General features: G+C 41.9%; 1 protein-coding gene across 5 annotated transcripts in view; it reads left to right on the forward strand.

Moving 5' to 3' along the window:
* The first annotated feature begins 80 nt into the window (after positions 1-80).
* Positions 81-27,424, forward strand: part of magi2b (membrane associated guanylate kinase, WW and PDZ domain containing 2b) — a 105,263-nt gene continuing 77,919 nt past the window's right edge. For all 5 annotated transcript variants that reach the window (XM_034085155.1, XM_071203486.1, XM_034085156.1 and 2 more), the window contains exon 1: positions 81-584. In XM_034085155.1, coding sequence (XP_033941046.1) covers positions 287-584 — 298 coding nt within the window. In that variant the 5' untranslated portion in view covers positions 81-286. The remainder of the gene's footprint in view (positions 585-27,424) is intronic.

Genomic DNA, 27,424 nt, shown 5'->3' on the forward strand with positions numbered 1-27,424 from the left:
ACCATTCATCTCTCCCCTCCTTCAGGCTTCACATCCGGGTCATCCGGCAGTATCTGTCTCTTGCGTCTGTGTGTCTGAGAGAGTAGAATTGTTTCCTCCGCCGCCGTGCTGTACTGCAGCTCTCTGCCCGACTGTGCGGCTCGCCGAGCGGACACTACGCGTGGCGTGCACCGGTGATGATGGAGCCACGGGCGCTGTGAAGTTGCAGCCGGTCGCACAAAGGCAGGGATGAGACGGTAGGAGGCGTTTGTATGGGCCAGCCCGCGGTGATTTACTCGCCCTAACGATGTCTAAGAGCCTCAAGAAGAAAAACCACTGGACCAACAAAGTCCACGAAGCTGTAGTAACCCGGGGGAAGGAAGGGGAGCTGGGGTTCGAGCTGAAAGGGGGTGCGGAGATCGGCCAGTTCCCCTACTTCGGCGAGGTGAAGCAGGGGAAGGGACTGATCCAGAGCGGAAAACTGGCCCAGGATGAGCTTCTGCTGGAGGTCAACAACATGCCGGTGGCCGGGCTCACCACCCGGGACGTGCTGGCCGTGATTAAACACTGCAAAGACCCGGTCCGCCTCAAATGTGTCAAGCAAGGTGAGATACGTTGTGCACATGAGAGGGACTAGCAGCACACATGAATAAGGAGACGGGAGGTGTTTGTGTGTGTGTCACTGGTTTGATTAAGATGTCATTTGTGCAGTCATCTGTCAGTCTGCACTAGGGAAAAGCCGTGTGGACAAAGCACAGACACATGCTTGGGCCTGGTTGTTGGTGAAATGTAATTACGCGCCGTAATGATGTGTACAGTCCACTAGGATCACTAACTATAATGGTTATGGCAGGCGGGACTGTGCAGCCGCGGTTTGTTTATCACATTGTTGCTGGTTCGATGCCACAGCCCGGAGGGGGGTGTGTCTGTTTAGGCGTCATGCCTCAGCTTGCTGTTTTCTCCATGTTTTGGTCGAGGCTCGTTTCACCAAACAGGCCTGCGCCGTGGATGAAATGTGTTTTCTCTTTGACAGCAGACAGACAGTCTGCTGGCTGTCAGCCCTCACCATGTCCCTGTACATGAATTGTAATTACGCACTGATGAAAAATTAAACCTGTGTAGCCTAATTAATGTCGAGCCCGTTTTCATATTGATCAGCTCTGTAATCAACATGCTTTGCTCTCACCCCGCCTCCTACATTTCACACACAGCTAGCCTACACACACATGGCCTATTTTGTTTATGAAATGGTCCCGAGTTCAGAAGTGGAAAAATGATTGTGTCAGTCATGCTTTGAGAGCTTTTGAGTGTTTTGTTATTGTCAGCCGGTGCAGTATTTTGTGTGGTTATTGGGGCCTCTGAAGCTGGATGCTGAATGTTTCTGAGCAGCAGTGGATTTATGGCACCAGTGATGACTGAGTGACCTGCTTCTGTCAGCCAGTGTGAAAGCAGACATGGTCTCTACACGCCTAGAACTTTGGATTGAAGGAAGAGCAGAGGAGATGGTTATCATCACACCCTCTGAGGCTCAGTCCTCATAAGTGGCTAAACGAGCAGCGTTCTCAGCCATGACATTAGCATTACAGTGGCTTCTTTCTGGGACATGAGTAAAGCAAAAATCAAACTAGTCTATTTTATTTTTGGACATTGCCGAGTTTGCTCACAGAGGATTTGTCTTAACACTCTTCGCCTGACTGCTCGCTCTCAATCTCAGTGTTTCCCTGGGTTGCGTCAATGTGATTGATTGTTGAGTTAGAGCTGCTGACAGTGTAAGAGTACCGTCCTGGGATGTGTGAGGGGTTAAATTCTAATGTGTGTGTATCTCAGACAGGTCTATCCTCTCTCTCCCTCTCTTATCCATTTAAACATGAATCTGTTTATTGAGCCTCACACTCTTATCCAGCTGAATATGGTATTTTCTACTGTAAGAATGTCCTTGAACATTGCCTCTGCATTGCTTGTTTTCTTCTTCACTTTATTATATATTTTTTTCTCTGTCTCTTTTACCATTTAGCTTACATACGAGCTTGTTTAAGGCAGTATACTTGCAGACAATTGCTGACACACTCACTGAGGAATCATGTAGAAGCAGTTCAGTCACTCTCCTCAGAGGCCACACAGCCAAAATCAAAGACGGATGTCCTGTCTGGGAACACAATCGTGTTTGACTGCCCATGCAAATATGCACACACTTACACATTTTAACAGACTTGGTAGAAACCCCCCTTCTGCCCCTGAGGGAGCACAGCAGTGACAGTGAGGCCTGATGGACCTCGAGAGCGAGCTCACAGCCTGACTGTGCCCTGACCTCCTCTCACTCAACGTTTCATCTTCACATCAAATACATAGAAAGAAACACGGTTTGTGGGAATATTATAAACCTTTTGCTAGAAAAAATCTGCTGTACTCATGTAACATGACAACATTTTATTTTCTCTTCACTATATCTGTAAAGCGCCTTTGAGCACCTGTAAAAGCGCTAACAAATTAAATCTATTATTATTATTATTATTATTATTAACAGCGGGAAATATGGAGGTTTTTATAAGTAAGAAAATAGTATGCACATGAACACAGGCGGTATCCTTTTCACAAGTCCTATGTTGGCAAATGTACCTTTACATCACGACATGCAGGTGTGAGTTGTTTTGAGGATGTATCATGTCACCTTCCAAATGTACTAATGACATCTTCTGCTATATATTACTGTTGAGAGTTTGGCATCGCCTGCCTCTAAAGCTTGATATGGTATAGTCAGATGGCTTGGAGGACTTTTTGTATGTAGGCTAGATTTGTACATGTACACAATGTTGTACCATGGTCTGACGAATACAGACAAATACACCTCTGAGCAACAGTTCAATATAAATGCAGAAATTGTTGATCAAAGCAAAAGTATGAGTTATGCAAGTGTTGCTTTAGCAAATGTATTCTATAAACTTCACAACAGAAACGAAAGATTAATCTTGGGTTAGAACTATCGGAGGATCTACTGAACACTATATACTTACAAACCAAAATTTAAACCTCCTCATCTAACCACTGACTGCAATGGGTCTAAAGAAAAATGGCTTCCCAAAATATTACAAGTGCATTTGCACAGTGATGGTTCAATGATGATCAAGTGCACTTAAACATTACATGTTACTTATCAAACATAAGAATACATCCAACTGGATTTTTTATTTAAATAATTAAACATGCATTTTCTTTTGAATGCCGGTTTGCAAATGAGTGACTCGCTGTGTCTATCTGGATTTAATTGTCTGATGAGAATCTCTCACCCGTGTTCATCCCCCCATCAGCAGTGAGCAGCAGAGAAGTGCAAACGGCTGCTCAGCTCAGTGAGGCAGATTTCTAAAAGTGCCATGAAGATCAGACCGTTGAGAGGTGTTAGCAGTATGGAGAGGAGAGAAGTGTGAATGTGTGTGTGTGTGTGTGTGTGTGTGTGTGTGTGTGTGTGTGTGTGTGTGTGTGTGTGAAAGAGAGGTGGAGTTTAAAAGAGGAGTATGTTGAAGGTGTGAGAAAGCACACTTTGAAAAACAGAAAATTACATCCTGTGATTTTTTTTCACATTCTTTTCAGTAGATCCTTCATTTTTAGTTTTATAATCATGATGTGTCTTTACTGTCCCAACTTGTCATGCTGACTTGAAATGGACAAATTATAGTTAAAGGGTTTTCTTTGTCTTTCTGTTTAAAACATTGTGTTTGAACAGTTTCATAATTTGTATTTAGTTAAAGGTGGGGTAGGTAATTCACTTCAGAAACACTTTTTGTTATATTCCATGGAATGCTCTTAACATCCCGATAGCAATGAATACATTAAATGCTTTGACAATAAATACATTAAAACATTTCATCTGTGGAAGCTGTAGCACTGTAAAAAGCACGACCAATTATTTTAGCTGGCCCGGCTAAAATAATTGGATGGCCTACCTGCCTGTCAGCCTTCCATCTGTGCACAAACTTATCTCGTGCCCTCATTGGTCATGTGCACATTCGTGTGTGTTGGAGGAGGGGCTCTGTAAGGAAGTCTGAAGGAAGAGGCAGATTTTTTTCGGTTGCGTAGTTTCAAATTCTAGCACTCTCGAGCTGGTTTCTCCATTCTTACCTACCCTACCTTTAAGTTATTTTCCAGTGCTGCTTATCAATTATATATATTCTCAGTTTTTTGGGAAAAAGTTTAAATATATATATTCAAATTAAATATGTAATCCCTCTTTAAGTGACATTCTTCTTAGTGATAAAAAGCTGGTTCAAATACTGAGATATAAATAATATTAGTGTCAGCTATTTTTAATCTTTCTCATATTTTTCATTCAAATTGTATTGGAGCCATCATCCAAGGCTGCATCCAAAATAATGTTATGATTTACATGTGAATAAATACAATATCAAAAAATAATATTTTCCCTACCTTCTTAGCTTCAGATAAAAAAGCAGTCTTAAAGCCAGAAACACGTCACTGTTGGCTGATATTGCCGGTGTGAAATTAAATTTTTTCTGTACAAATTGTGTTTTTTTCTTCTCTGTGAAGAGTGTGGAGGAGGAAGACCCCGGGAGTTTTTCTCTACATGAGTTATGATAACAATATGCTGTGATTTCTGAGGAACAACAACATTTATTTAAAATGTTAACACGCCCTTAAACATCAAATGTGGAGCACAGTAAGCCTCTGTCACACTGTGAAGCGGCCCTCGGCCACAGCCTGCACAGGGCAGGCCAGGCCAGGCTGTAACTTCATTTACATCCCATTGACAGTAGACAGTTTATTTGGCAACAGCAGAGAATAATCTTGTGTATGCATACATAGACTTTGACTGTGGTTTTTCATTCTTCCAAATACTGCATACCAGTACAGAGAAACATACACACTTCATCCTTCCAGTTTACACTGATAATGGTGGCAGATAAACCTCTCAAATGTAATTGTAATTCATAAACCAACGGGTCTTTGATTCCAGACAGAAAAAGGCCTCATCACTAATGACCATCAATGTTGCCAGCAGATTCTTCAGCAGTAGCTAGCAAAATTGTGCTAATGCAAATTCTAAAATGCAGACAATGTCTTCAGTTGACTTTTTAACCTTTCAACATTCTCTTCTTTCTTTTTTTACAGGGTCTTAGTGTTGGCAGAGCACATTATATAATGCTGAACATTAATGCTAGACTGAGAATTGATTTGTAAAATAAACTTTACATAGGAAATAATTGTATGAGAAAGAATATTTCATTAGTTTGGCAATGTAAAATTGTCTAACGAAGACTTTTTAGGGAGTTGGTTAGCAAAAGCTTTGACTTAATAATTTGCAGAATATAGCTGTTTGCTAAAAGCAGACCTTTCCCTTTGGAAGTAGAGTATGTCTGTATAGGTAGACGTTGTATTTAGTTAGTTGTACATGTTAACGTTAGCAGCTTAATCTATTCTGATTAATACTTTGCATGCACAAAGTATTCATCTTGACAGGTCTTTTCATGCTTAGTTACTGACAGTTCAGATATCGTATAACCGTTGCTAGTGGGGGAGTTAAGCTATAGTCAATGGGAGCACATGTTTCAAGGATATGCTTTTGAGAATAGTTTGAGGTTGTCAAGTTTTCTGACTCAGCTGTCCGAGTCCTGCCAGTCCTCTTAACGTGGGTACAGTATGGAGGGGCAGATGGAGCAGAGGCAGAGAAGGCGACCTTCTCCTCCTCGCTTTGTTGATGAGAAGCTTGAAGAATCAGTGCATAACATCCTGTCTGCTCTGTTGGTATTAATAACTCACCAAGAGATGAGTTCTATCAGAGATGCAGGATGGTTTTATTGAGGCTAGAAGCTGCTGGAGCTCTGCTGAGAGGATCAAACTCAAGCTGAGCCAGCCAATGTCCAAATATCTAACTGGTCCAGTTAAGTGAATTAGGTCAATGTAATTCTCCTCACCATGGACACACTGCAGGGGACTGTGCTGCTGCATGTGAAATGTAGATAGAAACACTGTATTAGACATGACTTAAAGGAGGTTTTGTCAAAGCATGTTGCTATCCTTCAGCTGTAATAGGATCAAAGTTTCTTCCATCTATGATGTTGTGAAATGTCTGATACAGTTACTTATTTTATTAATAGTGGCGTATGATCAAATGGAGCTTTTGGCCCCAGCAATAGCTGTAGTTTTCATAAGTCTAAAGAAAACACTCAGGTTTGAGGGATTTTCCAGAATAACAGCACAGACCTTTCACTGATGGATCACCATGGCGATGGCTATGACTATACGGTGCAGCGTGTGAGATGGAAAGTATTTCACACAAGTAGGATGTTGCCATGAAAAGCAGTTTATCAAGCTGAGATAAACACCATATTCTTATGATTATTTATGATGTGTGTGCATGTGTGTGTACTGTATATGTGTGTGTTTGTGTTTATGTGTGTGTGGTTCTCTGTGGGTGTGCATTTTGCTTATTATGCGAACAATAAGAAAATGGTTCTGTCTCTGTGTGTAATATTATTATATCAGTTGTTTAGCTGGCCAAACGTTTATCACATATAATTGGTCAATCAATTAAAGTTTTAAATGGAACAAAGCTCTAAAATATGCTTACACCACATACATAACTCAATTCAGAAATACACTTTGGGTGGTGCGGAATTGGCATCTACCTTTTGGCACTTTGTGGATGCAATTAGGATTTTTTTCACAGTTGTTTACAGACATACAGTATTTGTATAAACCACTCATGTGTGTGAACGTGTTTGTTTATTTGTACACCTCTGACCATTTGGTGTAGCGTCCTTATTCTGAGATAATTGATAATGTTTTTTAAAGCAGGTCATGTAATCAAGTTCAGGCACTTCTGCTTTGTAAAAGAAACAGTGTTTACTGTGCCTCAGTTCATTCCCTGAATATATGATTATGTACTTTTTTGGAACATTTTTATTTATTGTAAATGAGAAGGAGATAATGTTCTCTGCTACAACAACCTCTGAGCTGTATAATAAATCAAACTTTTACTAAAATACAGAAAGTGAAGTAGCAATACCTCAGCCCAAAAATACACCATTGCAAGTTCCTGCGTTCATCATTTTACTGAAGTGCAACTATGTAATATATTAAAGGTTCTTAATTGTTTATAGAAAGCGACCCATAGAGAATATAACAGGGAGCCCCTGTGTCACTTAGAATCATTTGACCTTGTAGTGGACTAGCATAGTGTAAACGGCATGAAACTGAATCACTTCAAGTACATGTAGCTTGTACTGAAATAAATGTACTTAGTTACATTTCACTGCTGTCAAATAGTTGCTATCGTCCTCCCATCAGAAGTTTCTGGATCCCGGCCCGTTACCCCCTGGCCTCGGTCTGAGGGACACCATGTCTCACCTCCAGAGATGCAGCAGCGGGAAATCTGGCTCATCAGTGTAAACAGAAAGGGATTCAGTCTGCATGTGTGTAGGATTGTTAGTCTGCTGGCAAACACACAGAAAAACTCATTTCAGCATAAGACATATCGTCTGCTTTCTAAACAGTATGGTGTATAATTTTAACAGCCAGCCCTATACTAAACAATGCCCCCCCCGCCACCTCCCTGTTTCACAGAATAATATCTTATTCAGTCAGGCGTGGCGGCACAGGAGGCAGCGCATGGTTTTCATTCATTGACATAGTGCAGATTAGCCAGCAGCGCTAATCTGATAGTTTTGCTTCAGATCTGAATGAGAAAGATTATAAAAGCTGGCGTCAGGAGCCGCTCCAGCTGCATAACTGAAACTGATGGATGGCTACCAACAATGTGATTTTATGACTTTCTAGTTTCTAAAGAGGCTCACCATCATTGCTGAGCTGAATATCTTGGAGTGGAGCCAACTGTATACTGTACAAACACGAGGGACTATGCACGCTATTGAATTAAAGCCCTGTTTATACATTCACAACTCAACTGTGTGAAAATCTTCTAATTCGTCTGCTGCTTTTAAGCTTTATGCCAACCTTTTTGTTTTTATATTCCTACAATAAAAAATGAAGAAATGATTTAATTTACCTGCACTAACCTCTTCATTGTACATTATATAATCAGAGATGGGAAGTAACTATACATTTACTCAATTACTTTACTTAAGTACAATTTTGAGGTACTTGTACTGTACTTGAGTATTTCAATTTTATGTTACTTTGTATTTCTACTCCACTACAATTCAGAGGTAAAAGATGTTCTTTCATATCAAACGATATTCCAATACATTTATTTTGGACCTTTGGTTACTTTAAAGATCAGGATTAATGATATCAAATATAATCAACACTTAAATATTACTTATGTTACACCTGGAGTAAAATTCACAAGCTGCCCTACAGCATACAAAGTCATTAAAACTAGACGCACCTTTACCAGCTTTGATAAACATATTGTTCTTGACCAAATTGCATAATAACTACATATTTTGAAACTAATAATTTTGTACTTTTCCTTGAGTAACATTTTGATTGCAGGATTTACTTAACATAACAGAGTATTCCTACACTTTGGTACTTCTACTTTTACTAAAGTACAAGATCTGAGTACTTCTTCCACCTCTGCATATAATACAGGTTTTAGTGGTAATGTATTAGTTAATGAAAGATAAAGGTGTAATTGCTGGACCGTTTGGATATAAACCTAAAGTAAATGTCGTCGCTGATATAATCATCTTCTTTGCAGCAGTAAGCTCTTACTGGAGAAATGTCAGCTGATGAGTTTAAGTGCTTCATTTGCATTCAGCATTATTTCATCACTGTAGTTGATGCTTCGCACCAGTAGAGGACAGTAGCTGTCTAATCAGTTAATACTCAGTAAGACTTCCCTTCACTGCACTGACATTTCAGAGGGGAGGCTGTTTATTTGACGGCACTGTATTTTGTATCAATATGGTAATGTTCTAAACCTTTAGCATCTCATCTAAAAGTTATCATTGCTGTCTTTAATGCTCTGTAACTATAAAAGCTGCTACTAAAGCATCTCTTTAGCCTAATAATAATAATAATTTAGAAAGTCCTTCAAAGTACTTCAATTTCAGTGCTAACGTCAGTACTTCGTCAACATTGTCAGATCCAAATATGCATTTTATTATGACTAGCTGTTTCCAATATCATAACAACAAATATTTTGATCGACGTACAGTATATGATCACCGTCAGAATGAAATGAGTCAGGCTAAATGTGCGCTTTGTGAAGAGCTTTTAATTTTCCCCCTGACTTGCTAAGATGTGAGTTATGGCCCGTTTGAAATATTTCTGTTCATTCAGCTCACTCTATACTATAGAAAAGAAAGTAGCAATCGTGTCACTACAGTTTAGCTGAGTTCAATCCATCTCGGTTTGCATTTATCAGCATGAAAAGTTCCTGTAGTGACAAAGACAGGCTTTATCCTATCAGGCCATTGATGTTAAATTAAGCATTGGAGTGTAAAATCATTATGGTGCTCAGAGGGCGGCCTTCTCTCAGCCACAGCCACAATTATTATTCTTTGTATTGACCGGGAACACACCCCTGCTGGTTTTAACCCATCAGGTTATTAACCGCTGTGCCCCCACACCAATGGGTTTCTTATTACTCTCTGTATAGTCTCCTTGGTATCTCTCTTCATTTTCTCTCCATTAGTATGAATGACTGCTATAGAACAGAGGATAAAGTGTTTGAGCCCACACAAACCTTTGCCCTTCCTCCAGAGTTTCAATCCTCAACTCTTTCTTCTTCCTCTTCTGCATCTCTCCATCATTCTGTTGCTTTCAGTCTCATTAAGATGCATCCTGCTCGTTGTGTGAGGAGCGCAGCTTGAGCTGTAGAGTGCAATCAGGGGTGACAAACATCTCCATAGCTGCATTCAAAACAGCAGCCAGCACATACACAAAAACACACACCTCCTCTTGTCCATCAGTATTTATCTCATCAGCATGAGAGGTGAGGGGAAAAGAGGAATTCATTTGTTCACTGTAGGAGGAGAAGGATTGAACGAGGAATAGGGATGGCAATTCATCACCTCCGTCTTTTGATTTTAAAGTCTCATTTGTAGCGTGGGCTTGTTTCTCTTTATCGTGACTCAGAGGTTGTATATGTGTGTCTGGCCTTGATTACGGTGCTGTGGAGAAAGACATTCAGGAACATCATCATTAAGACTAGTCTCAGGATAGACTGGATCAATATTAAGACCTTTAGGAGAGAGGCTCTGTCATTTACTATTAATAATGGGCCCTGCCACCTGCTGTAATAATGCCATTAGGAGTACTAGAAACAGATACTTCATCCACGGCTAAATTACCCTCACCAATACACCAACATGTGGAAACTATACAGTGTAATTCACACACACTCTTGTTCGCTTTCAGTCTCACACACAGTGACCCTCTGAGGCCAACTCAAGCTACCTTCAGACCAATAGCCTTAGCGGGACAACTGGAGATGTGGCTGAGGAGAAAGAAAGAGAGAAATTGGGCAACCTAGGAGGATGGGACAAAGAAGGAATAGTTGACAAATGTGTGGGTAGAGATAAACAAGAAAATACATTCTTAAGAGAAGACAGAACACCTCCAGGACTAAAAATATCTTTATAATCAATTATAAATAAAATAAGAAAGCACTTTATTTATTCATTTTCGCTCAACATGTCCAATATAGTGCAATGTCCATGCTGTATGTGCATATGCATAAAGAACACTTCAATAGAATACAATGAAAGAAAACATAAAATAAGCTGGTAGAATTGGATTTAAATCATATTTATAAATGACCCCATATATGGCTGTTTTAATGCCATGTGAAGTTTAAGTTCTTAGGCTTATTTTGTTTAAAAGCTTTTATTTTGTTATTCTCTTATTTTGAAAGTTGGGCGTGACAGACGGACGGTGCTGGACTGGTATCGAAGGTAACTGCAAGTCGGAAATTGCGGTAAGGCTAATTAGCGATGGGAGGGTGTAATACAGTATGAGTTCAACTCCAGTCAAGAGTGAAAGCAAGGTACGTTTAATTGATTTACGCGTTTTAAGCTATCTTTCTATACTTTATTTACTACGTTTTTGTTGCGCTTAGTCAAGTAATGTAACGGTTAGCCTGTTCTTCTGCTTAAGCTTGTTAGCTAAGTGCACCGAACACAAACAAACACAATGTCAACATTTTCCTTAAAACACAGAAGTCACGTTTCACTTAAGGGTATATGCTGTTTTTAGTGAAATAAAACGTATATTATTAGACATGCATTCTTGCACCCAACATCATTACTTATTGTGATGTACATGTATTTTTCTATTGGTAAATATGGCTGACTATCTTGCACTGTTGCAATGTTTGCAAGGACTTGCATGCAAGTAAAACACAGTCACTCACTTTTATTAGTCAAAAATTGAGTGACTGTTGTGGGTTCTCATTTATGCAAAAGGCACTGACATACTTCCATTGTATTTCCACAGGTGTGTCTAATAAAACAGTTGATTGCTCCAGTAATTATTGCAATGCAGTGTAGCAATTAGTAATGCTATTAGTTACACCTGTGTCTTAGTTTCACTCAACATTTCGCCTCCAGGTCATTTGAAAACTAGAATTACCGACTTGAAGTTGAATGCCTCTGCCAACCAGTGTAATTGCAGTTTACATCTAATTATGTTCAAAATGTCACCACTCCTATTAGACATTAGTGTGAAATGGTCTTAATTAGCATATGAATTCCTGGGTTACGGATAAAAATAATGTAAATTGAGTTTGAAGTATATAATAATAGAGCATGACATTTGTGTGACGGTGTCAAGTTGTGTGTTAGTTGACCCTTGACTCCCAACCTACAGTTTAGTTCTACACAGTAGTCTGTGTGACCTCATGTGGGAGTGCAGGCAAGCTATTGATCACCTTGAAGGCTTCTCAATTCTCAAATTTCCCCTCTTCGACTCCTATCCTCGTGACTTAGTCCCGCCCACAGGAGATACAAGCGGAGGAGTCGAAGAGGGGAACCGAGGAGAGAAGAGGGGAAGCAGCAGGCGGTTAGAGAAATCCTCTCCTCTGAGCGGGCATTTTAAAGAGACGTCCATTAATGATGACAGGAGGCACAGCAGCCTACACACTGTACAACACACACCTACAGCTCCTAAAGCATAATCAGGCTACAGCCGTTGTGTATTTTATTATGTGAAGCACTAAATGGTCTATAATATCCAGGGGGTGCATGCAGAGCTGTCATTGGCTGAGATAAGTCCGGCCGTGCGTCACGCCTCCACCGTTCCCGGAAATGCATCCGCGGAGGAACCATCAGTGTATCCTCGGTTATAGCTCCTCCAGAGAGCCTCCTCAATGCTCGATGATCGGCCCTCGATGGGCATTTAGAGAAATTAGATGTCCTTCAACATAGCGCGCTGAAATCCATTTCCGGGTCACTACCGGAGGACCGATGAGTCGAGGAGGGGAAATTAGAGTATTGAGAAGCCTTCCTTGTCTGTTGCTGAGTTTTGTTACCCATGACAACCACTTGAGCACCTCTTTGTCCATGGATCAGCTCAAATCTTGGCCTTTGACTAGCCAGGCATCCAGTTTACTCCTAGTATACATTACATTGCATTTAGCTGACGCTTTTATCCAAAGCGACTTACAATAAGTGCGTTCGACCAACAAAATACAAACTTGAAGAAAACAGAATCATATAAGTACATCAGGTTTCATAGAGCAAAAACATTTCAAGTGCTACTCAACTGGTTTTAGATAAGCCAGTCCTTTATTAGTATATAGAGCTTTGTTAATAGTTCTATCGCTCGAAGTGGAGTCGAAAGAGATGAGTTTTCAGTCTGCGCCGGAAGGTGTGTAAGCTATCTGCTGTCCTGATGTCAATGGGGAGCTCATTCCACCATTTTGGAGCCAGGATAGCAAACCCACGTGTTTTTGCTGATGGGAACTTGGGTCCCCTTCGCAGCGAGGGTGCAGCGAGCCGTTTTGTTGATGCAGAGCGGAGTGCACGCGCTGGGGTGTACGGTTTAACCATGTCCTGGATGTAGGAAGGGCCAAATCCATTCGCAGCATGGTAAGCAAGTACCATTGTCTTGAAGTGGATTCTAGCAGTTACCGGAAGCCAGTGGAGGGAGCGGAGGAGCGGCGTGGTGTGGGAGAATTTAGGAAGGTTGAAGACCAGGCGAGCCGCAGCATTCTGGATGAGCTGCAGAGGTCGGATGGCACATGCAGGTAGACCAGCCAGGAGGGAGTTGCAGTAGTCTAGGCGTGAGATGACGAGAGCCTGGACCAGAACCTGCGTCGCTTTCTGGGTCAGCTGGGGACGTATCCTCCTGATGTTGTAAAGCGTGTATCTGCAGCAGCGGGTTGTTGCAGCGATGTTTGCAGTGAAGGACAGGTTGTTATCTAGGATCACGCCCAGATTCCTTGCAGTCTGAGTCGGGGAAACAACAGAGGTGCCGATGTTGATTGTTAGGTCAAGAGTGGGACAATCTTTTCCCGGAAGGAAAAGCAGTTCAGTCTTGTTGAGCTTGAGGTGATGAGCAGACATCCACTGAGAGATGTCAGCAAGACAAGCAGAGATGCGTGCGACGACCTGGGTCTCTGAGCGGGGAAAGGACAGAATTAATTGGGTGTTGTCAGCGTAGCAGTGGTATGAAAAACCATGCGGGCTAATGACAGATCCGAGCGAGTTTGTGTACAAGGAGAAGAGGAGGGGACCAAGAAAAGAGCCCTGAGGGATGCCTGTAGTTAATTGACAAGGGTCGGACTCCGACCCTCTCCAAGTAACCCTGTAGGTGCGGTCTTTGAGGTATGAGGTGAGGAGGGAAAGTGCAGAGCCTGAAACTCCAAGTTCTTGAAGAGTGTGAAGGAGGATCTGATGGTTCACTGTGTCGAATGCAGCAGACAGGTCCAACAGGATGATGACAGAGGAGAGGGAGGCTGCTTTAGCCGTGTGCAGTTCCTCAGTGACAGCAAGGAGGGCAGTTTCCGTGGAGTGACCTGCCTTGAAACCAGACTGGTGCGTAGGGATGTCCCGATCACCTTTTTTTGCTCCCGATCCGATTCCGATCATTTGATTTTGACAATCTGCCGATACCGATTTTTCCCGATCCGATCTGTATGCAATGCATTAAGAGAAAAAAAAGGTAACAGATAACGGCTGGTCATCCAACGCGATGAATTCAGCTATCTTGGCTGTTATTTTGTTGGCCTTTTCACTGTTCTGGGGCAGTTTCTCTTTCCTTTTAAAAGTCTCTGAAAGTGTTGGTTGTTTCAGTGCCGTTACCTGAGTGGCCGCTGTGTACTCGTCGTGTTGTTGTTGGTGTTTGTTTCTCAGGTAGCGTATTAGATTGGTCGTGTTGAACGTAGCGCTGTTCTTTCCACCACGCGGAACCTCCGCCTTGCAAACATTGCATCTGGCTGTTACACTGCCTTCGCTTTCAATTTTATAATACTTCCAAACTCCTGACATTTTCTCTGTCCCGACTCCCGAGTCACCAGCTGAACGTAGCCTCTCGTTAGCTTACTGCTACTATTAGACACTGCGCCCACTCTTTTGCCAGATTTGAGAGAAATAAGCAACCAGGTCTATGAAAACAAGCCCAAAAGAACACATACATGATATTGTGTAATTTTAAACCAAAACTAAGGCCTCAGGATGACTTTAAGACGTGAACATGGTCATTTTTGTTTTGTAACATTAAATAAAATAAAAATATTTTATAATTTTTTTTTTTTTAAATCCCGATCCCCGATTTTTTTCTTCCGATCTTTTGAAAATCACGTGATCGGCTCCGATCCCCGATCTACTGGTGCGGATCCAGAAGGTTGTTCTGATGGAGATAACAGGAGAGTTGTTTAAAGACAGCGCGTTCAAATGTTTTAGACAGGAACGGGAGGAGAGAGACAGGCCTGTAGTTTATAACATCAGACGGGTTGAGAGTGGGTTTCTTTAGGAGAGGGTTTACTCTTGCCTCCTTGAGACTGTTTAGAAAGTGACCAGAAGTTAGAGAAGTGTTGATGAAATGGGTGAGAAACGGTAGAATATCAGGAGCGATAGTCTGAAGGAGGTTTGAAGAGATAGGGTCCAGAGGACAGGTGGTAGGGCGGGCAGAGGTAATGAGGGTAAGAACCTCACTTGGAGAGAGAGGGGAAAAGGAGGTCAGTGTGTGGGTGAAAGGAGGGTCTGGTGACCCATCGGTGAGTAAAGGTGAGTCAGAAAAAGAAGAGCGAATATCATCAACCTTTTTTTCAAAGTGGTTAACAAAGTCGCTTGACAGAAGGGAGGAGGGGGAAGGGGATTTGGAGGGGGAAGGGGATTTGGGGGGGTCCAGGAGGGAGGAGAAGATGGAAAATAGTTTTTTGGGATTGGAATAGGAAGATTGGATCTTATCTTGAAAGAAAGTGCTTTTTGCCTGAGAGATCGAAGCAGAGAAAGAGGAGAGCCTGATAGGTTAGGAGGTCGTCATGGTGTTTGGATTTCCACCGTTTACGCTCTGCTGCCCGAAGGACAGTTCTATTAGCACGCAGTGCTTTAGCCAGGGAGCAGGAGGGGACTGACGAGCCTGCCGAGATGTGAGAGGACAGAGAGAGTCCAGAGAGGATGAGAGAGTAGAGAGGAGAGTTTCTGCAGCAGAGTTTGGAGGCAGGAGTTGGAACGAGTCAGAGGAAGGGAGGGCTGAGAGCACCGATGAGGCAAAGGTAGAGGGGGAGAGGGAACGGAGGTTACGGCGGACAGGTGCAGGATGAGAAGAGATTAGTTTGTTATGTTTGGAAAGGGGTAGAGAGAATGAAATGAAGAAGTGATCGGAGGTGTGGAGCGGCTTTACAGAGAGGTTAGAAGTAGTGCAGTTCCTTGAGAATATGAGATCAAGGACATTGCCAGCTTTATGAGTTGGTGGGGATGGAGACAGTGAGGAAGTAAAGGCGGTTAACAGAGATTTTAGTTAGTCTATCTTCCCCGTCTGGAGGTTGAAGTCTCCGAGAAGTACAGAGGGAGGGCCAGTTTCAGGAATGTGTGAGAGGAGATTATCTAATTCCTCCAAGAAGTCCCCCAAGGCGCCTGGTGGACGGTAGAGAACAACAATGGTTAATTGTATAGGATGGGTTACTGTGACGGCATGGAATTCAAAGGTGGAAGGAGCGAAGTTAGTTAGCTTGTAGGGGTGTAACGGTATCCGTATTCGTCCCGTACCGTCACGGTTCAGACGTCACGGTTCGGCACATGCAGTCACACGACTAATACGCCTTTTTTTTTTACAACTGGGAAAAAAGTCTGTCATTCAGGGCAGTATATCCACTACACTATATATAATCCAGGGGGCGGTATTGCGCCTAAAAGCTGTTTGCCAGCCGCCCTTAAACAACAAATGAAGAACAAGAAGAAACACAACAACAAAACGAACAAAATACAAGAAGAAGAAAAGTTAGTATGACGATTTCAGATAACACACAGGAGCTAGAACCCACCTGCTTCTTTTAAATCAGCTGTGTGGGAACATTTCGGGTTCCCTGTGGACTACAATAACGATTAAGTGTGCGAGTGGTGGATCGGACGAGTGGTGGATCGGACGAGGACGGTGTGTCGGCGTTGTTAGATAGCGGTGATGTATGCTAATGGTAACACACGCCAAACATGCTAAATCATATCAGAAGGCATCACCCAGATTTGCCAATCACCTGAGCCCGGCAAAAGACAACAGCTGTTCAACAGCTGATCCCCGCTGTTTTTAAGAAGCCAAGAGACCAACATAAATAACGGAAGCTTTTGGCATATGTTTTTCAACGACTTTGCGCTCTTGAAACACTTTCTTATTATTTATGATGTAATATTTTCAAGACATTCTTTTTAGTTTTACAGCTTGATGAAACCTTTTTGTTTGACATCAGCCATTATAGATAATGTGGCCATCTGAGTGTACTGTGTATGGTTTGTTTTGAACTGTTTAATACATTTAATTATTCAAAATGTCAGAGTTCCTTATTTTGAAACTGAAACTTGCACTACTGTTCAAACATAAATAACAACAAACCTGGAATTATGCATTTGGGACTTTTTTTTGCTTTTTCTTGTTGTACCGAACCGTACTGAACCGTGACCCCCAAACCGAGGTACGAACCGAACCGTGACTTCTGTGAACCGTTACACCCCTAGTAGCTTGAAGAGGGAAAAGCACCATTTGGGCAGTGGCGAGCCGTCAGGGCCCTCTCGGGCAAAATATTATTTTTTATATTTTTTTGTTGTTACATTTTTCATTAGTTTTACCAAAATAACTTGATTTAATTGTATTTAAAATAATATTTCCAAAGAAATAAATCCTTCGAATCTGCCTGTTCAGTTTCTGTTGGAATGTGAAGGGTTAAATGCCGTCTCTGCGAGTTATGTGAAGACCGGAGGGCTTGTTGGTCCCTCTGTAGATTCACAGAGGGCCCGCCATAGTAACTCAATGAGAGAGTAATGTCAAATGACAGTACAATTGACAGTACAATCATACCTTCCCTCTAAATGGGCGGGCTTTATTTTCGTGGACTTTATGACAAGTTCCGCCCGCTGTGAGGTCTATGCAAGTGGTCCAGTGACGCGTCCTAAAACCCGGAAGTAAGCTTCGCTCGGATTCCCTCGACAGAAAGCAGTGGGATTTCTCCATAGGGTTTTGGAAAATAGCTCGAAATAAGGTCTGTGGAAAACGAACCTGTTAGATAAATGCACGTTTTGTTCAGCCGGATAATATCCACATGTCTACCCTACTTTTATTATTGTCGAATCATAAATCTAATCGATAGATTTATAATTAGCATAAGTTCGTTCATGATGGCTCACTTCAGTGATAGTGAGGACATCGTTGCGAAATTATTAACCGAGTCATTTTCAAGATTGAGTTACAATGATAAACTGGAGTGGCAAAGGATCAGCTGCATGACCCCGCCATGAAGTGCTTCATCCAAAAGAACAGGAGGATGGACTTTGTGTTTCAGTGATTTGATCATCAAAGGTAGGCCTAAGTCATTTTCAATGCGGGCCGCCGTGCCGACTTAATTCATTTGTAATTGCTACTTAGCTGTGTGTGCCCTGTCATGATAGGTGTAGGTATAAATGATGTTATTTGGTGTGGTAGAGGGTCGCTGTCATTGATGCGTTTCACCCCGGACCGCTGTTTTGATATTCCGCTGAAGTATACGTTGAGACGTAATATCTCCTTTTTTTCGAGGGAAGGGGGGGTCAGAGGGCCTAGGTATAAAAGTCACGGCTCGCCACTGCATTTGGGAGAGAGCAGGAGACCAGTGCCACCTCCTCTGCCAGTGGGTCTGGGTGTATGGGAGAAGGAATATGCTGTGGAGAGAGCTGCTGGGGTGGATGTGTTGGATGGAGTAATCCACGTCTCAGTGAGAGCAAGGAAATCCAGAGACTGCAGGGAAGCGTAGCCAGAGATGAAGTCAGCCTTAGGAACAGCTGACTGTCAGTTCCACAGGCCACCTGAAACTAGATGTTGGATCTCAGTGGAGCACGTAGGATAGACGAGAGCAGGCCGGTTATATCGATTACGAGATACACGGGGCCAGTGATAATTGCGAGAAGACACATAAACAGGAATGGAGAAAATACACATGATTATAGCTTGAGGGGCTAAACAACCAAATAAAATAAAACACCAGCGATACTTGGCTCAATCAAAGTAGGATTTGCCTCCTCTTTGCCACCCTCGTGACTCCAGCAGGACTCCTTTGTCTTTGTCAGTCTTACTTCAGCAGGACTCCTTTGTCTTTGTCTGTCTGAAGCTGACGCTCCAGGAAAGTGCTACCTAAAATGGACACCTGATTGCTGAGTTCTCACAGCTGTGGGGCCATGTCCCTTTAATTAGTTAACTCTCTGCAGCTGTTGGCCCTCAAAAGGAAATCTAGACTGGCTCCCTCCTGAGTTGTTATTGTCTTTTCAGTGGCCCAATGGTTTTACAATTACATTACACTCCTATAGACCTAGGATCCCTGGGCCACTCCACCAGGCCTACCATCACAAATCTTGGGATAAAGATGGACCCTGAACTCAAGCTTGACAGCCAGATCAAGGCAGTTGTTAAAAACAGCTTCTTCCACCTCAGGCAGCTAGCCAAAATAAAGCCTTTTTTAAATAGTGACCTCTTTGAAACTGTAATCCATGCCTTCGTCACCTCCCGCTTGGATTATTGTAATGCACTATATATGGGGATAAGTGCATCCTCCCTTGCTCGCCTCCAGATGGTGCAAAATGCAGCAGCACGGCTACTAACTGGCACACGCAAACACGAGCACATTTCCCCCATTTTATCTTCACTCCACTGGCTGCCCGTTCATTTGAGGATTCATTTTAAAACTCTTTTATTTACTTTTAAAGCCCTGAATGGCCTGGCCCCGCCGTACCTCTCTGAGCTGTTACACAGCTACACGCCCACTCGCACTCTCAGGTCAGCTGATCAGTTGCTCCTGAGGGTGCCAAAAACAAAGTCTAAGCGCAGAGGGGACCGTGCTATCTCTGCTGCCGCCCCTAAACTGTGGAACGACCTGCCCTTGCTCATCAGACAGGCTCCCACACTGACTGTTTTTAAATCCCGTCTGAAAACCCACCTCTTCTCCTTGGCATTCAGAAACAAGTAGAGTGTTGCTTTTATTTGCTTTCAGTGGTCTATTGTTTTTATTATATGCCTGTTATTTATTTTTTAATTATTACGTTTATTCTGGTTTGTTTTGTGTTTGTATCTTGTATTTTAAATGTATTTATATTATGTTGTGTACAGCACTTTGGTCTGAAGGTTTTTAAAGTGCTATATAAATAAAGTTGGATTGGATTGGACATTAAACCCTAGGTTATGAGTTTAACCCAATACAGTTACACCTACTCAATAAAGCTCTTAGTATTCTACAAATGTTTAAATCAAAGTTAACCCTAGCAGTCAGTTAATTCAGTTTTAAGGTTTCAGTCAAATTACTTGTCCCAAGTTTCTGCCTGACAGATACTGTAGCAGTTTTGAGATTTAAAATCCCAATTTCAGTCAGATCAACTACAGAGCATTGATACAGAGTACACACACTGAAACAGAGAAGTCTAAAAACAGAATGTTACTCACACAATTCTAGAAGTCATCAGTTGTTATCCTGTCAAAATTGCAGAGTTGCACACTGTATAGTATAGTAGCGGATGTATACATTTCCGCTTGGACTCGTTCAGGTGTGTGTGGTAGTAGTCAGGTGTATTTGTAGTTTAGTTAGGGGAAAAGGAGAGTGTTAATGTTTGTTGGGAGAGACCGACAGGAAATGTTTGCAGGAAAGTATTAAGTGTGAAGCCAAGTTTGACCTAATGTTGCATCATGTTTACCTCTCACTGTTTCCTTCTGATTATGAGGTTTTGCTTGTATGTGTGAACAGTTTTCCGGGTGTGTGAGCACGGCGCGTGCACACAGTAAGACTTGGCATACCAGCATGTTTTCCTGAAACGTGACTGCAGGGTTGTTTGCACTTAAGAGTTGAGCGGTACAACTTTGTGTGGAGAGAAACTCAGAGAATCAATGTGGCACGACTTTGCTTCCCTCCTCGCTCAGTCTCCTGGGAGAATGGGCATGTCAGAGCTAATTATGCCATCCCAAATCAAACAAAATGGCTCCTGTTGGTTTTCTACATCTATCTGCTCCTCCCCTTAGCCTCATGTTGTTGGTGTACATGTAAACAATGTAATGCATTCTTCCCAGCCTTGTGAAAGTGGTGCTCAGTTTGGGTAATTTTTCAAGCAAAAGTACTTTGCATTCATTTATTTTTAGCTTCTCAGATCTGCCATATTTGTTTTATTAGCTGAAAATGTTAGGGTTTTAGACTTTAACATCTAAAGGCATCCTATTTGTAAACCGCATGATTGATTGAGGAAAAAAATCATTTAAAAAATAGATAGTGATGGATAATCATAAACCATCTCCTAAAGGAAATGTGCCTTGCTGCAGGGCATTAAAATCAAAAGGGCAATATAAAGTAGAAACAAGCATTAGTAAGCACTATTACAAATGGAAAAGATGCAATCCAGGCTAAAAATAAAACCAAATACAGCACACAAATCAAAAGCTGTGCTTTTCAAATTAATACAATTAAACATCATGCCTACGTCTTATGTAGTCTAATAAAAGAAAGGTGCTCAGAGCAAGATAAAATAATGTTTGAATGTTATTATAATGGAAGAAACAGCAGAGATAAGTGTGTGGCAGATAAGACTCTGGTGAACCCTGAGTTTTGTTTTGATAAAAGAATATCTGCTTCTCATTATATGAGCATGTAGTTTGCATGCGGTTACTTTGGCCTCAGGCTGGATGCTGTTTTGAGGAAGACAGATTATCAATATGATTGGCGGGTGTTGGAGTGTGATCTTGACCTGCTGAGGGAGTTCAGGGCAGGATTAACAATTTACTTTTCATCTCAAGAAGGAAAACTGTATTATTATCAGGCCTGCTATAGTGCATCTTTAATTATCTTGCACTGAAATTTCATATATATATATATATATATATATATAAATGTCTTCACAGAGATCGAAGGTGGAGGAAAGAAATCATAAGGAAGTGCAAAGAGCATTAGTTTGCTTGTTAAAAATTAGGGTTAGAAGCCAACCACACACACAACTTCCTCTGCATCAACCTCAGATCCATCCTCCACAACCTCCAATAACAACACACACACACACACACACACACACACACACACACACACACACACACACACACACACACACACACACACACACACACACACACACACACACACACACACACACACACACACACACACACACACACACACGTGTTTTCTGCTCTAGTATTGACCTTATTAACAACCCAGGCCTCCCACTGAGGATGAAGGTGACTCTCTTTGTGTCGATATGATTATCCATAGTATCCAGTGGATAACGCTGATACTTGCCTTCAGCCACACTATAGATTGTTTGCATTGCATTAAATCACACTAGTATGCAAACAATATCTTGTTTTTATTTATTTCATTTAAGTGTTGCCGGTTCTGTGCAACCCTCCAATGTTTTTCACATTTGTACACAAGCTCTCATTCACTGTCCAAAACAGTACTGCACATATTTGATGTTATTGTGTTATTCGAAGTACTTTGCAAGAGTATACTGCACGTAATTTTCTGGTATATCCACATTTCAAAATCGTTTTCTACACGTCGTTAACATATAATAGTTTCAATTGTTTTTATTTTATTTTTGGGTTGCTTTTCTTACTTTTTGTATCTACTTTAACTGTGTATATGTATTCACCATGTACACCAAGGCAAATCCTCGTATGTGGTAACCTACTTGGCAATAAAGCTGTTTCTGATACTGATAATATGTCGAACTGCATGTTATGTGCATACTTGCAGTTCGGATGCATTTTGATGGGATGATGGGTGCAGTTTAGTTCAGACAATGTTGTATCATCACACAATTGTCAGTGCTTAAATATCGATTAAGCTCCTGATGGAAATCTAAAATGAGTACAAATGTGGTTGCTGTGAAATAGCTCGAGTAAGCTGTATTTCTTTTCAAATTTGAAAAAGTTATTTAAAAAATAATCAGATTTGAAGAATTGTGGCTAATCCCACATTTCTAACTGTTAAATGATCTGTAAATGAGCCTGACTGAAAGAGCAGCAGTAAGTAACAATGTGGAGGTCAGGTCAGATCTTGTTTCTGTAAAGGCCCTGTCACACTGTCCCGAAATTGACACCCGATGGACACACGAATATGGAATTGTGAATTTCGCACGAAGATGGCCCCGAACCACACACGAAGGCAACATTTACATTACATTTAAGACATACAACTGCAATGAAAGTACCAAAAACAATTATGTTACAGTACTATGATACTGTACTGATATCTTCAGACTTTGTTCTTTACTTTCTCCGTCTTTATATGTAGAAAATATTACGTTTTCTCCGTAATGTTGTTTCCATAACAACAACAATTTCCTGTCAACTGTCCTTCAAAATAATATATTATATCCTTTTTAGTTTCACAGAACACAAATTGGGTTATTTACATAATATATTTACATGATTTTGTTGTGCAATAAAACAACCAGATGGACACACGATAAAGGAAATGTTCAAATTCGGCTGTGATCGTAGCAACATCGGGCCATTCGTGAGGGCATCTTAAACCATCGTATGACCGCTGGCGGAGTTTCTCAGGCTCCGGCAGCAACTTCGTGAGCGGAGGCAAAATCTTTGGCATGCCAAACAATTGCCGAAGGACCTTGCAAAGGTTCATTTTCGTGTTGAATTCGTGTGTCAATTTTGCCCTTCGTAAGGCCATCGTGAGGGCATCTTGTTATCCTCGGTGCCATCGGGCATTCGCCCCGATCAGAGTGAGTGTGAATGCACTGATGATAACACGAAGATGACACGATTTGACAAGATGCCCTCACGAATGCCTTACGAAGTTGCCGCTCACGAAGTTGCTGCCGGAGCCTGAGAAACTCCACCGGCGGTCATACGATGGCTTAGATGCCCTCACGAATGGCCCGATGTTGCTACGATCACAGCCGAATTTGAACATTTCCTTTATCGTGTGTCCATCGGGTGTCAATTTCGGGACAGTGTGACAGGGCCTTAAACAATCACCACTGAATCCACCGCAGCCTCTTAACTAAAGTGTGGTAAATACCAGAACAAGCCTGTTGGTTCCTGTTTTTTTCTTGTTCTGGTATTTACATCACTGATTTGAGGGAAGAAGAACAGCTCCTTGTTATTACAGCGGTCTGATCGTTATCGCACATTAACATTTAATTACTGTTTAAAACCTATGTGTGAAGATTAGTCAATCTAACCAAACCTTAGATTTCTCGATGTCCCAGCTACAATGTCTTCAAAGTGAACCATTTAGAAAGCAATAAATGGCACACCACTCAATTATGTTATTATCCTTATCCTCACATATAGCTATTGTTTATTTCTTGCTGTGTTTTCATTTGAGACAGAAAAGTTCCTTTTGTGGGTTAGGCTTTATAATAATAATAAATTGTATTTTTATAGCACTTTTCTCGAACCCAAAGACGCTTATGAATATATCTTTCCCTCTGCTGCACATGCATTGCTGGACAACCATTTTGCATCAACACGACGCTATCAAATCTGCAGAATCTGATCTGTGAAACTGATTTCTTGTTGATTTCCTTGGTAAAACGGAAAGCTACTTGGTTGATAATGCTGACAGGATGTGGCGAGGCGAGGCAAGGCAAGGCAAATTAAAAAGAAAAGATAATAAAATAAACATTAAAAAGAAAAAATACATGGATAAAAGTTACAGTGCAGTTTAAGTGAATAGTTCAATTAAAAGCAGCAGCAAAAATAAAAGTCTTTAGTCTGGATTTAAAAGTAGTCAGAGTTGCAGCGGACCTGCAGTTTTCTGGAAGTTTGTTCCAGATATTTGGAGCATAATAACTGAACGCTGCTTCTCCATGTTTAGTTCTGACTCTGGGGACAGAAAGCTGACCAGTCCCTGAAGACCTGAGAGATCTGGATGGTTCATAATTTAGCAGGAGGTCAGAAATGTATTTTGGTCCCAAACCATTCAAAGCTTTATAAACCAGCAGCAGTATTTTGAAATATATTCTTTGACACACAGGAAGCCAGTGTAAAGACTTCAGAACAGGAGTGATGTGATCCACTTTCTTAGTGTTAGTGAGGACTCGAGCAGCAGCGTTCTGAATTAGCTGCAGCTTTCTAATATCTTTTTTAGTGAGACCTGCAAGACACCATTACAGTAGTCCAGTCTACTGAAGATAAAGCATGGACAAGTTTTTCCAAATCCTGCTGTGACATTAGTCTTTTAATCCTAGATATGTTCTGTAGGTGATAGTAGGCTGATTTAGTAACTGTTTTAATGTGACTGTTGAAACTCAGGTCAGAGTCCATGACTACACCTAGATTTCTGGCTTTATCTGTTGTTTTGAACATTGCAGGCTGAAGCTCAGCGCTAACTTTTATACGTTCTGCCTTGGCTCCAAAAACCATTACCTCAGTTTTATCTTTGTTTAATTGGAGAAAGTTCTGACACATCCAGTCATTGATTTGTTCAATGCACTTACTCAGTGTTTGAATTGGAGCATAGTCTCCTGGAGTGGAGTGCACCAGCTGGGCATAAGCTGGGCGTAACTCTACGTCCGACGTAGAACCGAAGGTTAAGACCAAACTAAAGTTATGACTAGTGCACCACTAAGACTTAAGCCCTGTATGCGTTGCGCAACTTGCGCCCGTGTGTAACTTTTACGCCTAGTACGGAGCAGCCGTAAATCGGAAAGAGAGACTAGTATCCATAGTAACGTAAAACAGGCAAGAAGGAACATAACTATGGCAGTGCGTCTTGTTTACAGGTTTAACAACGAAAGGGCATTAAGAAGAGAGAGTCGTCCATGATCGAACAAACCCACTGGACATCTATTCGGACAGTGAGCTGATAGAGAGGTTTCGTTTCGGCAGACAATCCCTTTTTGAATTAATCGAGGAGATTTCCCCTCAACTCCAGCACGGATCAGACCGAAACGCTGCGCTCTCCCCAACCTTGCAGGTGTTGATTGCGCTCAGATTCTACGCGAACAGGGCCTTTCAAAATACTGTGGGAGACATGATTAATGTTCATCGCATAACTGCATGTCGGGCTATTAGAAAAGTTTCCTTGGCTCTCCAGCTCCGCCTTAGGAATTATATCCATCTTCCAACCCAAGAAGAAGCAGCAAAATCCAGGCAAGATTTTTTGTTAAAATCAGGTATACCTGGTATTGTCGGATGCATCGACGGTACTCATGTTCGCATTCAGGCCCCCCTCTGAACAAGAGTATTTGTATATTAATAGAAAGGGTTACCACTCAATACATGTCCAAATTGTGTGCAACTCGGACATGGGCATTGTCGACCTCATTGCAAGATGGCCTGGGTCGACCCATGATGCTCGCATCCTCAGAGAGAGCGCCCTTCAACGGGAATTTGAGGCAGGGAGAGTGAATGGTCTTCTTCTCGGAGACAGTGGATACCCTCTGAAGCGCTGGCTAATGACAGCTGTCATCGCAGAGAGAACTGCACAAGAGCGCCGTTATAATGAGAAGCATGTACAAACAAGGAACATTGTAGAGCGCTGCATTGGAGTGCTCAAACGTAGGTTAGTAGGCCTAAGTCATTTTTATAATATATAAAAGGCCAACCTTTTAATGTAGATAGGCTAAATCGTTTTTTGCTTTTTTGTGTAGGTTTCACTGCCTCCGCAGTGAAATGCGAATGCACCCTGAGCGCGTCTGCGTGATCATTGCTGCCACTGCGGTGCTGCACAACGTCTGTGTGAAAAAGAGAATCCCCCTTCCCATGCATGGAGAATTGGTACTGGAGGCGGATGAGAACCCTGTGGCTCCTGCTGGCATCCGTGAAGATATCGGTGTGTTCCGCTCTTAATTTTGCGGTCTCCACCTCCACACGAATTATTTCTTTTTCCGTCAGTTCCCGCTGTAGCTCAGTCAAATCCCTCTTCCTTTTTCGGGGTGGGGCCATTTGGGATTCCCCTTGAGTCATCGCTGACGCTGTGGGTGAGGGACTTCCCTCTTCTCTGCGGTCCTCTGAGTCTATAAAATGTCAAGTTAATGTCAGTTACTATCAACTGCCGTGATTGCTAATTGTTATCTTGCTAGCCGTGATGTCTCACGGGGGGTAATGTTTATATAGATAATGTAGGGAGATGTTACTCTATTAATAACATACCACTTATAGTGACAGCTGACACGTCTGCATCAACTTCTTCACATGTTGAGGTTGACAGCTCAGAGCTGTCGATCCCACTCAACCCCGTGAAAGTGGGGGAATCCTCTCCAAAGATAGCTATAATTATATCGCTATATGGAGAGGTTTTTGGTGCAGGGCCCCCGCCGGTCGGCGGGTTTTTGAGAACTGACGCATCCTTCTTGGCTCTGGATAGTAGGTCCTTCCACTTCTTCCTACACTCTTCCACTGTCCGTATCCCTCCATCACCCAAGTCATTTATTGCTTCAGTGATTGACTTCCAGGCTGCGAGTTTGTTCTTGTTGGTCATATTGTTATTAAATTTGGCAGTTAGCGAGTTGTTGTGCTCTGCATATATTTCAATTAAGGTTCTAATTTCTCTATCAGTAAAATTGTTTTTTCTCTTCTTTCCGTTATCCATATTCATTATCAAATTCTTAGCTTGCTCTGAATGGAGGAGTTCGAGTGGTAACTTATGTAGACGTGTGTTGCTTGGCAACAATTACTGTTTAGCGTGTATTCACGTGGACGCGCATCTTAAGACCAGGCGCAGCTACGACCGAGACTAGTCAGGCTTGGTGCACTCGGTGTAAATTCGAATCACTAAGTCGGACATAGTTAAGCCCTACTTTTTTACGCCCAGCTGGTGCACTCCACTCTCGGTGAAATAGTTACGTAAATGTGTGTCATCCGCATAGCTATGGTAACTTATTTTGTTGTTTTTCATTATCTGAGC

The sequence above is a fragment of the Pseudochaenichthys georgianus genome, chromosome 6, assembly GCF_902827115.2.
Source record: "Pseudochaenichthys georgianus chromosome 6, fPseGeo1.2, whole genome shotgun sequence".
In the NCBI taxonomy this organism is placed as follows: Eukaryota; Metazoa; Chordata; class Actinopteri; order Perciformes; family Channichthyidae; genus Pseudochaenichthys; species Pseudochaenichthys georgianus.